The 11,773-nt window shown below is 32.3% G+C and overlaps 1 protein-coding gene across 1 annotated transcript; it reads left to right on the plus strand.

Moving 5' to 3' along the window:
• Positions 1–6,359: 6,359 nt before the first annotated feature.
• Positions 6,360–10,038, plus strand: LOC133315111 (phosphatidylinositol/phosphatidylcholine transfer protein SFH3-like). Its single transcript, XM_061516669.1, has 14 exons — positions 6,360–6,405; positions 6,847–7,099; positions 7,191–7,290; positions 7,373–7,639; positions 7,866–7,943; positions 8,026–8,127; positions 8,219–8,268; positions 8,417–8,516; positions 8,602–8,694; positions 8,821–8,874; positions 9,064–9,166; positions 9,350–9,708; positions 9,852–9,929; positions 10,021–10,038. The coding sequence occupies exons 1-14, from the start codon at positions 6,360–6,362 to the stop codon at positions 10,036–10,038; spliced, it is 1,701 nt and encodes a 566-aa protein (XP_061372653.1).
• The last annotated feature ends 1,735 nt before the right edge of the window (positions 10,039–11,773 follow it).

The raw sequence follows: 11,773 nt of genomic DNA on the forward strand, positions 1-11,773 counted from the left end.
TGAACACAAACCCATGAACTGATTTTCCCTGACTCAAACTAGCAAAGCTAGCATAGGCCTTGAGGACAAAACGGGTAGGTGAATTTATTAGGAAAAACCCTATAATGAAGCATGATTCGATAGAAATGTAAAGCCTTAAACTTGGAATCACTCGTTTAAGCATAAGCCCTTATGATAGTGCTGAAGATGAAGGTATCGTAGAAAGGATTAGGTGCAACTTCTTAAACTTCAACATAGGAGAACAGGAATGGGGAAAAATAGTATATGGCATTGACTCCATTATTGAGATTGGAAGATGTGAAGGCGAACTATGTGAGATGAAAAAGGATGAGAACGACAATGGATATTTAGGGATGAGAAAAAGGAAATGGTGAAGAATCAAATTGAAGAGAAAACAAAGATGAGATGAGGAGATTTGAAATGGGGAGACGTTTGAGAAAAAAGGATGGGAATAATATTTGGAGTGAAATGCTCCTTTTCATTTAAAAAGATGTACTATTGGTCATTTAAAATGACAAATATTTTTCCCTATATGTATATATATAATGTTATTTTTCTTTTGAAATTCTACGGTTTAGGTAAAGAAGAAGAAAATGAGAGAACATAGACTCAGAATAATTTGATATTAAATTGATAAATGTATTATGTGATACAAAATTTCAGGGGTGTTCGCGGTTTGGATTAGATCAATTTTTAAAGCAAATATTATCCGACCCAATCCCTTTGATTTGAATTTTTTTCAATATAATCTAATCCAATTCAATTTTATTCGGTTTGGATTGGATCGATTTTTGATTTTTTGAAAAGCCTAAAAACAGAACTTGTGAGAATTATTTTTACCAAAATAAGGGAGCATTCTTTATCATAGAAAATTTTGGCAATATCGGAGTAATAAGTCTTCCAAAATCACTAACAAAAAAAAATACTTGATCGCAAAATTGAATAAATACCGTAGACAGAAATTCCATAGCATAACGAAAGTAAACTTAAAACATTAAACTAAATTCTTCCGACCCCTAGATAGATCTTTCGTTTACGTTTAGAAGCTGATGGGTGGGTAATGGGTCTTGCGTTTTGAATTTTGCTATATGATTTTTGGGCTATAGGTCCAAGTAGGTGTAGGGTAAGGTAATATATTGGATCAATTTGAATTGGATCAGTTTTCATCAACCAAACTGAAAATCGATCCAATCCAACAAAAATTTGGGAGTTTTTTCGGTTTTCGTTTATTTGATTTTCGTTTAATTTGGTTATCGATTTTTTGGTTCGGTTACCACGGTTTGCATTGATTTGGTTTGATCACCACGGTTGCATTGGTTTGATTTAATGCTCAACGGTCAAAATATGATTGTAAGTGAAAAAAGGTTGTAAATATAACCTTTCTCATACTTATTATCATTTTTTAATCTTATTATTCTTACTACTTGGTTGATTATCGTTGGATTAATTTGAAATCAACTGCAATTAATTTTTTTTCCATTTTTTAATCATTGATTTCAAATTGATCTAACGATAACTAATCAGAAAGTAAGAGTAATAAGGCTAAAATGATAATAAATATAATCGCCCCTCAAATTAAATTAGAATATATGATACAAATACAAAAGCATGTCAATTAAGTTTTGATTTATAGGAGTGTCTCCACTCATTTGGATGAAACTAAGTGCCTGTTTGGATGAGCTTTTATTCTTAAAAAAGTTGCTTTTTTTTAAATAAAAGTCCTTTTGAGAATTTTTAGATGTTTGGATAACAACTTTGTTAAAAAGCAAAATTTAAAATAAAAGTTAAAATGCTGCTTTATTTTATAGCCAGTGGTTAGTTCACATAATACTACTTTTTTTTATCATATCTATTTTATCTCTCCTTATCTCACGATCATGCTATTTTATCTCTCCTTTATTGTAATTATATATATATATAAGTGTTTTTTTTTTACATCCAAACAACTTTTTTATGTAAAAGTGATTTTCAGATCATACATCCAAACGTAAAATACTTTACCTTTTAAAAAAAGTTATTTTAAAAAAAGCAATGCATAAAAAGTCATTTTTTTAAAGCTCATCCAAACGGGTCCTAATTGCATCAATTACATTTTTTAAAATCATATTAACAAGCATTAAACTACTTTTGATTGAATTTGATGCCGTAAGTGCATAGAAAAATAGCTAAATAGAAAGTTATGATACGATAAAAGAGTGGAAATAGTGATCAGTTATAATTATAATTATCAAAATAATAAATTCAACTACTAAGGTCATAAGCACGCTTTTATATACTAATTATAAATTCATCCAAGATTCTAAATTCTAAATCTAAAATAAGAAAATTTTCTAAAATAAATATAATGATAATTAACTTCTAAAAATAAATAAATAATCACAATTAAGTCATTCAAAACACAACTGTGTTGTTTTCCTTTTCTTGTCAAACAAATCACAATCATGTCTGCTGCTTCATTTGAACTTGAATTTGATCGCAATTTGTTATATTTCAAATTATTGCTTCTTTTAATAATTGGGCCAAACTTATTAGGCCACAATTTTGTTTGACTCCAAGCTTCTTGAATAAATGGTTAAGTAAGGTACAATGAGCTAACTGTAAGTGCATTAGAATTACTTAAATTTAGAACCATATAAAAAATTATACTTTTACATTAAATCACTTTCCATCAATAGCCACGTTTATTTTTATATTTACCGAAATCCAATCATATTTAATTTTGTTTCCATCAACATTATTAATAAATCAAATTTAAAGGATTTTTTATTAGGTGAATTGATTATATGAAGTGAATTAATAATTAATCAAATGTAATTTTACTATAGTGGAAATGAGTGATAAGTTATCATAATAGACATGCTTGAGGTCACTAGAATGCTAAATGAATTAGCGACAGCCCAAAAAGGGATAAAAATTAAAAAAAAAATTGACCATAACAAAAATAATAATAATAAGTATAGGGTTCACAATGATGGCTTAATGTACAGAACACAAGGAAGCAAGAGTTCTAGCTCATATTATCCAAGTTTGACAGTGACAAGGTCTCTTATTTGTTTTCCCTCTCCTGTTGCGAGTGGCATGGATGACGTTTTCATTTTAGTGAGTAGTAGCAGCCATGAAATCTGGACTTAGTGGTGCACCATATTATCCTTCCACCACCCAGCTCATATCTCAATTATTCAAGTAATTAACAAGTGGAATCACTACTTGTTAATTCAAGCAAAAATCACATAAATTTAATTTCATTTAATCTATCAAAGAAAAGAAATGCTACACACACAAAATTAAAATTATATTAACAAAAATATATAATATATATATATATATATATATATATATATATATATATATATATATACATATATATATATATAGGGGACGGTTATACTTACCACCAGGTAAGTTTACCACCTTTACAACCAATCTCCTAACCGTTAGATTAAAATTAAATCTAATGGTTCATAATTATCCCTTATAATCCTAATTTTTGCTCTCATATTTTCTCTTTGTCTTTCTCTTTCTAGGTTTGGGAATTATATCTCTCATCCTCTCTTCCACTGTTGTGCGCTTTCGAAATCAAATCACGGTAACAACTCTGATTTTAATTCCACTGTTGTGCGCTTTAGACATTTTCTAATGAAATTGGTTTGACTTAGACATCAAATCACTGTAACAACTCTGATTTTAATTCCACTGTTGTGCGCTTTAGACATTTTCTAATGAAATTGGTTTGACTTAGTCTATAAAATACCCTTTAGGTGATGAGATTCTCCAATGAAATTGGTTTTCTAATCACATATTTCATCAAATCAACACAAGACTATAAAATACCCTCCAATGCGAATTATACCCAGCTTTGCGAATCATAGATATGCTCCGGTGGCGCTACACATTTCAAGCAAGGGGCACCTGTATACATATTTTCTCATTTTCTTTTTCTTTATTGTCCATGATGTTGATGTCGATAATTTATCAATTATTTTATTAATTTTTGTGGATTCTTAACAACTATTAATGAATATACTTCTTTCTGGGATTTTATTGATTACTTTAAGCCGGTTGTGATGAAATAGTACGATTAGCCATATTTTGTTAGCAGTGTCGTCGATTCTCAAACCTTAATTGTATCGATTTCAAAATAATATAACAACTATTAATCTTAATTGTATCGATTTCAAAATAATATAACATATGAGCATACCAAAATAATATAACATATTTTTGCTGGAATTGAAGATTAAAGCACTGTAACAATAAAGAGAGGACGAGATAGTTGATTCCCAAACCTAAAGAGAGACAGAGAGGGGATGAGAGAGAAAAAATTAGGATTGATTCCCAAACCTAGAGAGAGAGACAGATAGGGGATGAGAGAGAAAAAATTAGAATTATAAGGGATAATTATGAACCATTAGATTTAATTTTAATCTAACAATCAAGAGATTGATTGTAAGGGTGGTAAACTTACCTGATTGTAAGTATAACCGTCCCCATATATATATATATATATGGGTTTAGCGGATGCACAGTGGCTGCATCTAAGGATTAGTGCAGTCATATAAAATTACGTCGATTTATAGTGTGAAAGCATTATATATAGGGAATTAAAACCATATAAATGTGGAAATAAATATAAAGCATTAAATATGAGAAATCATAACCATACAAATATGGAAATAAATATAATATTTTTATTTTCTACAATTAATTTTGAACGCGAATTTTCTTTATCCCACCCAAAATGATGTAGTTTTTAAGTGACTGCACCAATGTTTATATACAGTCACATTACAAATCATTTTGCCTGGTTTAGCGGATGTAAAGTGACTGCACCTAAGGATTGGTGCAGTCATATAAAATGTGAAAGCATTAAATATGATAATAATAACCATACAAAGGTGGAAATAAATATAAAACATAAATATTTGTAATCATAACCATATAAATGTGAAAATAAATATAATATTTTTATTTTCTACAATTAATTTTGAACACAAACTTCCTTTATCCCACAAAAAATGAGGTAGTTTTTAGGTAACTGCACTAATGCTTACATTACAAATCATTTTGCCATATATATATATATGGACTTATCATTTCTCAGGCTGCTTGAGGCAATGTTATCTCCGGCTACTAAATCATAACCGTACAAGGATAGATCAATGGTGATAAAGGAAGAGAGAGAAAAGGAAATCATAACCATTCAAAGGTAAATCAATTAATATAAGGAAATAAATAAACAAAACGACGTAGTTTTGAGATGGCTGGAGATAACATTGTCTCAAACGACCGGTCGTACATTGCATGATTAAAGTATGACTGGTCGTACTTAGTGTAGTTTGTAAGAGTTTGTAAACAAAAAAGCTTATAAATATAACCTGCCCCATATATATATATATATAAATGAATCAACAGTAAAGTTGTTACCACTGTAGCATGAATGTTGGTTAGAATTGTAATTATCATTAATGCTACAATCGTAACACATTATAATCATAACAATTTTAATGTTGACTTAATACTAATGTTAGACGTAATCATCATTAATGCTATCATGATAACGTATTAAAATCGTAACAATTTATAATTTAATGTTGCGCTAATGCTAGAATTGTAACCCTCATTAACACATTACAATCGTAACAAAAGCGGACAGAAAAGTTAATTAGTACGGTTGCGTGGAAGAAATATGTGATTGTGAAGCAACGGAGTGGCTTACATGTCTGCTTGCCTCTCTTAGCAACTGAAGCTGACAAAGAGTCATCACATGCAGACCCTGTCAATGCCAAATTACAATAAACAAATAAATAAATAAATAAAACAAAAAACGGAAAACGGAAAACTCTAAAATTGTATACTATAGACTATAGTTGTACCAGCCTGGCTTAATTACCATTTTGGCATTCCTAATCCCATCATGGCCGCAACTTTGAGAGAATTATTCGGATGATATATTTGCACTCTTCTCTTCGTTTTGCAAATTCCTGTATCAAGGTATCTTCTCATCTCCTAATATTCTATCTTCTTCTCCTCCTTCATTACCTACCCATATGTATGATGTTGATATCCATTTTGATTCCATTTTAGCGTTTTTATTTGCTTGAGCTGCATTTGATCATGCATATAATTAGATATCTATCTGGTTCTTTCTTTTTATGGTTTTTCTTTTTGTCCATGCATGCTAAAATATGAACATGGTTGATTGTTTCATTGGATAAAGAATTGATCTTTTAAGCTGCTGACATGTTGTTTATGGCTAAAAGGTGGTAGGTGCACGTGAAGGCTCGATTGCAGGCTTTTCATGTATGTTACTGCTTGATTCTCTTTTGCCTTACGGCTAATCTTACAAGATTCAATTAATCATGTGTGACATTATGTCTGGATCTGTTGACCGAACTATGACACTTGGTAAGTCTAATTACTTGAATTTCATATCTCAGAACTTTCCTTTGCATCCTTTGTGGTTCTTTGTCTGTATTTACTTATATTCTTTGCATGCACTATGAAATCTTTATCTATTCTATATGGTTACATTCGTACTAGCTAGAATTGGAATGTTATGCCATATCAATTTTGCATGCTTTTTAACATATGATGATGAGAAAAGTGGAAAATAGAGGAAACTGAAATCAGTTTATCATCACAAACAAGCATTTTGTTGTACGATAACAAACAAAAAGCAGTTATAAATCCAGATGTTATGCTATTGGAAAACAGATGATTTATATTTTCCTTGGTTATTAATTAAAACATCAGCATCAGGATGAGATGTTAAACGTGTGAATATCTTAATTTCTGTCATCTGATTCAAACTTCTTTGAGTAAATTGTTTTCTTCATGCAAGCACAGGTCATGAAATTGAAAATTCCGAGGATGAGAAGAAGAAAAGGCTTGGGTCGCTAAAGAAGGCTGCAATCAATGCCTCAACTAAGTTCAGGCATTCCTTTACCAAGAAGGGGCGAAAACACAGCAGAGTTATGTCTCTTTCTATTGCGGATGAAATTGATGCTGAAGAGTTACATGCAATTGATGCTTTTCGCCAAGCACTGATCTTGGAAGAGCTATTACCCTCAAAATATGATGATCATCATATGATGCTAAGGTAACCCTTTTAACATAGTCTTTTGTTCACTATTTATTTATAGTTGTAGCATGAGTAACTCCGTTTAACATCTTAATTGATGATCTCTCAGATTCTTGAGAGCAAGGAAGTTTGACCTTGAGAAAACAAAACAAATGTGGGCAGATATGCTTAAGTGGAGGACAGAATTTGGTGCTGATACTATCATGGAGGTAATCATGTGGAAAAGATAAGAATCACCATTTATATATTTTGTGGTGTTCTTCATCTAATTATAAATTTTGTGTTGTTTAGGATTTTGAATTCAAGGAAATTGATGAAGTTCTAAAATACTACCCACAAGGGCATCATGGAGTTGATAAGGATGGACGACCTCTTTACATTGAAAGATTGGGTCAGGTTGACTCTAACAAGCTTATGCAAGTAACAACTATGGAACGTTATCTCAAGTACCATGTTAGAGAGTTTGAGAGGACCTTTGTTGTTAAGATGCCTGCTTGTTCAATCGCAGCAAAGAAGCACATTGACCAAAGCACAACTATTTTGGATGTGCAAGGAGTGGTGCGTATAAAATTCTAACCCTTTATTTTAGTTCTTCAATCTCTTTTGCCCAATGAGAAACCAATAAGAGGAAAGAAATATTGTAACACATTAGATGATAGTCACTATAGATTTAAAGAGGCAATGTCCAATTCCAATTATACTAGTGGATATCATATCAATTGTTATAAATGTTTTTCATATTGAAAGAAGTTTCACACAATTGCTGACTAGCATGCTTGGTCAGGGTCTTAAAAGTATGAACAAAGCTGCAAGGGATCTCCTCCAGCGGCTTCAGAAGATAGATGGTGACAACTATCCTGAGGTACTTGTTAATCTACTTAGGCATGGCAATAGTTTAAATTGTCTTCTAAATTTACCCTAACTGAGTTTTCCTTTGCATGCAGAGCCTGAATCGTATGTTCATCATCAATGCTGGTTCTGGATTTAGGCTCTTGTGGAATACCGTTAAGTCATTCCTTGATCCCAAGACCACCTCAAAAATCCATGTAAGCATTTTTAGTCTACTTATCAATTTGAACCAAGGAGGATTTTCAGTTAAGTAGGGGGCAATAAACATATTAATGTTTTGTTCACCAGGTCCTAGGTAACAAATACCAGAGCAAGTTGCTTGAGATCATTGATGCCAGGTTAAATTTATCTCCTTCTTCATTGAAGTATTTTTTTTTCTCTTCATGACCAAATTAAATTCATTGATTTATAATTATGTTGTTCCATCATGGCACTGACATTACTCCTTAAGACTATAAATAACACTAAGTCTACGGTATTTAACAGTGAACTTCCAGAGTTCTTGGGCGGTACTTGTACTTGTGCAGATAAAGGTGGTTGTATGTTTTCCGACAAGGGACCATGGAATGACCCAGACATCTTGAAGGTAGTTTATTTCTGAAATATCAATTTTCTTTAGTAATATAATATAGCAAATGAAAACAATAAAGTATTTCCTCTGGATGAATTAGATGGTTCAAAATGGCGAGGGAAAATGCAAGGGAAAAACCTTATCCGGCATTGAGGAGAAAACAATCACAGAAGATGAAACATCACTTCAAAAGGCAGTGAGTTTCCTAAATTGTTAGCAATTTCAGAGAGCAAAGCTTTGTCCTGAAACTTTTCTCTGTATTTATTTGACAGAATATTTGATTAATATTTTTTTTTCTTTTTTTGCCTATAACATTAAGGGATACAAAAAATCATTTCCAGAGACACATGATGTGCAATGTTTGTCTCCAAAAGTAAGTTTCCTAGGCTTCAATCAGTTGTTGTTCCCGTCCTATATATTATTTCTTTCAAAAAATAGTTTTGAGGAAACTGCCTAGTTTATCTAGTCATGTTGTTCGTTGTGTCTGTAAACTTGAGGTCATATTAATTTCTCCCGTTTTCTACTTCTGTTTCTGAGATCATATATATTGCAGGTCGAAAAGCAATGTAATGTGTATCAGTATGATGCCTTTGTCCCAGTGATTGACAAGCCAGTCGATTCATCTTGGAAGAAATCAGTAAATGATAAATATGCACTTTCTCAAGGTATTAGGTACTTCTATTTGATTGTTCTTTCATCTTATGATTAACATATATTACATGGTAAGTAGTAAAACACCGCTCATAACAATTTGAACAACATAATCCGCATTTTTGCTCATTGACAAGGAAGAAACATATCACAATATGGTTTTGTTAAAATTCTAAATTTATTTTCCTTGCAAGCAGATTGTTTCCCTGCCCATAATAGCAAGAATTTTGATGGGTTTAACAATCAATTTGTTGGTGGAATCATGGCCTTAGTAATGGGAATTGTAACCATGATCCGTATGACAAGTAACTTGCCAAGGAAAATAACTGAAGCAGCACTCTATAGCAGCCCAGTATATTATGATGAGACTATGATGAAAGCGCCTGCAATTTCAAGCAATGAATACATGACAATGATGAAGCGCATGGCTGAACTAGAAGAGAAAATGACTGTTCTCAGCATGAGACCTGTCATGCCACCCGAAAAGGAGGAAATGCTAAATGATGCTCTAAACAGGGTCAGTACTCTCGAACAAGAGTTGGCTGCAACCAAAAAGGTATTACTGTTTTTCCTTGATACTTGAATCAATGCCATCATTATTTGGGGAATAAAATAAAAGATGATAAAACATCTTCCACTAGATAACTACGTGTGCGCTAACATTTTTGGAATTTAATTTGCTTCCTATTTGGGGTTTAGGCACTTGATGATGCCCTTGCTAGACAAGTAGAACTTCAAGCTCAAATTGATGAGAAGAAGAAGAAGAAGAAAAAGTTGGTATGTCATACCTGCCATGCATTCCTATAAAAAATTTCTATAGACTATCGAGTGCTTTTGTTCACACACATTTTTGGGTTTGTGATTACAGTTCCGCTTCCACTGGTAAGCTGATAGGTGTGCTTTGCTATGTGACCTCAAATATTTAACATCCGCGCGACACAATCCCTCAAGCATCTGAGACAGTTTGTGGGAAGGATACTCAGTTTGTCTATTCATAATGATTGACTCCCCAATAATATACTTTTCTATTTATTTTTTGGAACGGTACTAAACCCCATGTTTTTGGTGGCTTTCTATACCCTCGAATGCCTATTGCATTTGGCTATTTGGTTTATTCAATATTCCGTTAAAAACTTCCGTACAATATAAAGTTTGTCATTCCTTGACACTTGTGTATATGTTGCATGAAATTAGGCACGATTTACCTTTTATTTTTAAAAAATAATAATAAGATTAGATTGCTTTGCAAATTAATGGTCCCAAAAGCCATCGAAAGTAACACTAATTTTGCATTATTATTGAAACCCGTCTGGTTCTATGAACTTGAAAAAACAGATATTTTTAGAAGTACCTTGTGCATTCATATAGTTATGAATTACGCTCTCCCTCTTTCACTTCAATAAGTATTCTGAGTAAAAGTCCCACCAATCGAATACTAAAACCTTATTTTCTTCCCTTAAATCTACCTTTGATAAGAAGGAAGACTTCATACAAACCATCTTGTCAAAACTTCCTACCAAAACATTTTACCAACTGAATGTGCTCTTAACATATCTCAAAGGAATCCAATCAGGCTGAAAGCCGTCTTGTACCTGTCATCGCAGTCATTTTGGAAACACTAGTGAAATGCTTGCACCTTTGCATGAATCGATTCTACCAAAGATATTTCTTTCGTCCCACCCGGTAAATAAATTCGATTACGATATAGCTTTTAACAGTAATTACTATAAACTAGGCAGCCGAATGATAAAGCAATATTTTACTTTTTTTAGAAAGCATATCTACAAAACCAGAGGACAAGGCCAGCAGACAATCCTAATCAGGCACGTGCATTACTGATATAATACTCGATGCACCTGATGAAAGATCAGATGAACAAAACCTTTTCAACCAACAAAGGCAACCAAAACCAAACACACCGATAACCGAAGCTAACCACAACAAAGATTGGGTTTTACAAGCCAGTAAAGATGCCATTCTGGATATACACATTAGAAACAATTCTCCATTAAGTTTACTCATAGTACACTGAAAATCAGCGGTTAAGAGTTACATCATGTGCAAGGTCAACACTCCATAGAAATAAGTGTGCTTTGAGAAATATCCTCCTCCGTAGAGTCTCTTTCTATCGAAATAAATCTCACCAGCAAAACTTCTTTTTCTGATTCAAACAGAGCAAAATGTGAAGCAAACAGAATCATCAGAAATCTGGAAAATGTCCATTTAAGGTTTTAACTGTGTTCGAAAAATACACGTGCAAACTTACCCGTAACTTGGCTTCTTCATGCCTATCAATGTAAGCAAGCAGCTCTTCTTGCCTCATTAACGCATCATGGAGAGCCTATGCACAATCAAGCAAATCCAAATATTAGGGCCCAACTCAGGTAAGTAATCAAAGAGACACTGTATTCTTTACATCTCAACACTATATTGTGCATTTCCAAAATGCACAAACAAATCTCAGTTCCATGCAGATTGTAATTTTTTGTAACATTGAACACGACGTGCAATCAGATATGAAGCAATGACATGTTTTTAGTTTTCAATTTAAAGATAATAGGCATGTAAGTACTCCATAAATATAAAGAGGAAAAAGAAGAAATAGAAATATCGCATTGCTT

The sequence above is a fragment of the Gastrolobium bilobum genome, unplaced genomic scaffold (assembly GCF_033153095.1).
Source record: "Gastrolobium bilobum isolate Gb01-03AN ecotype WA unplaced genomic scaffold, APGP_CSIRO_Gbil_v1 utg8583, whole genome shotgun sequence".
NCBI classification, from domain to species: Eukaryota; Viridiplantae; Streptophyta; class Magnoliopsida; order Fabales; family Fabaceae; genus Gastrolobium; species Gastrolobium bilobum.

What these genes read in the sequence shown, in the direction of transcription:
- LOC133315111 (XM_061516669.1), top strand. Translation starts at nt 6,360, where the DNA reads ATGTGTGACATTATGTCTGGATCTGTTGACCGAACTATGACACTTG. An exon ending in CTTGAGATCATTGATGCCAG is followed by an intron (nt 8,269 to 8,416) that starts GTTAAATTTATC and finishes GGTATTTAACAG; the next exon opens with TGAACTTCCAGAGTTCTTGG. An exon ending in TGCAATGTTTGTCTCCAAAA is followed by an intron (nt 8,875 to 9,063) that starts GTAAGTTTCCTA and finishes CAGGTCGAAAAG; the next exon opens with CAATGTAATGTGTATCAGTA.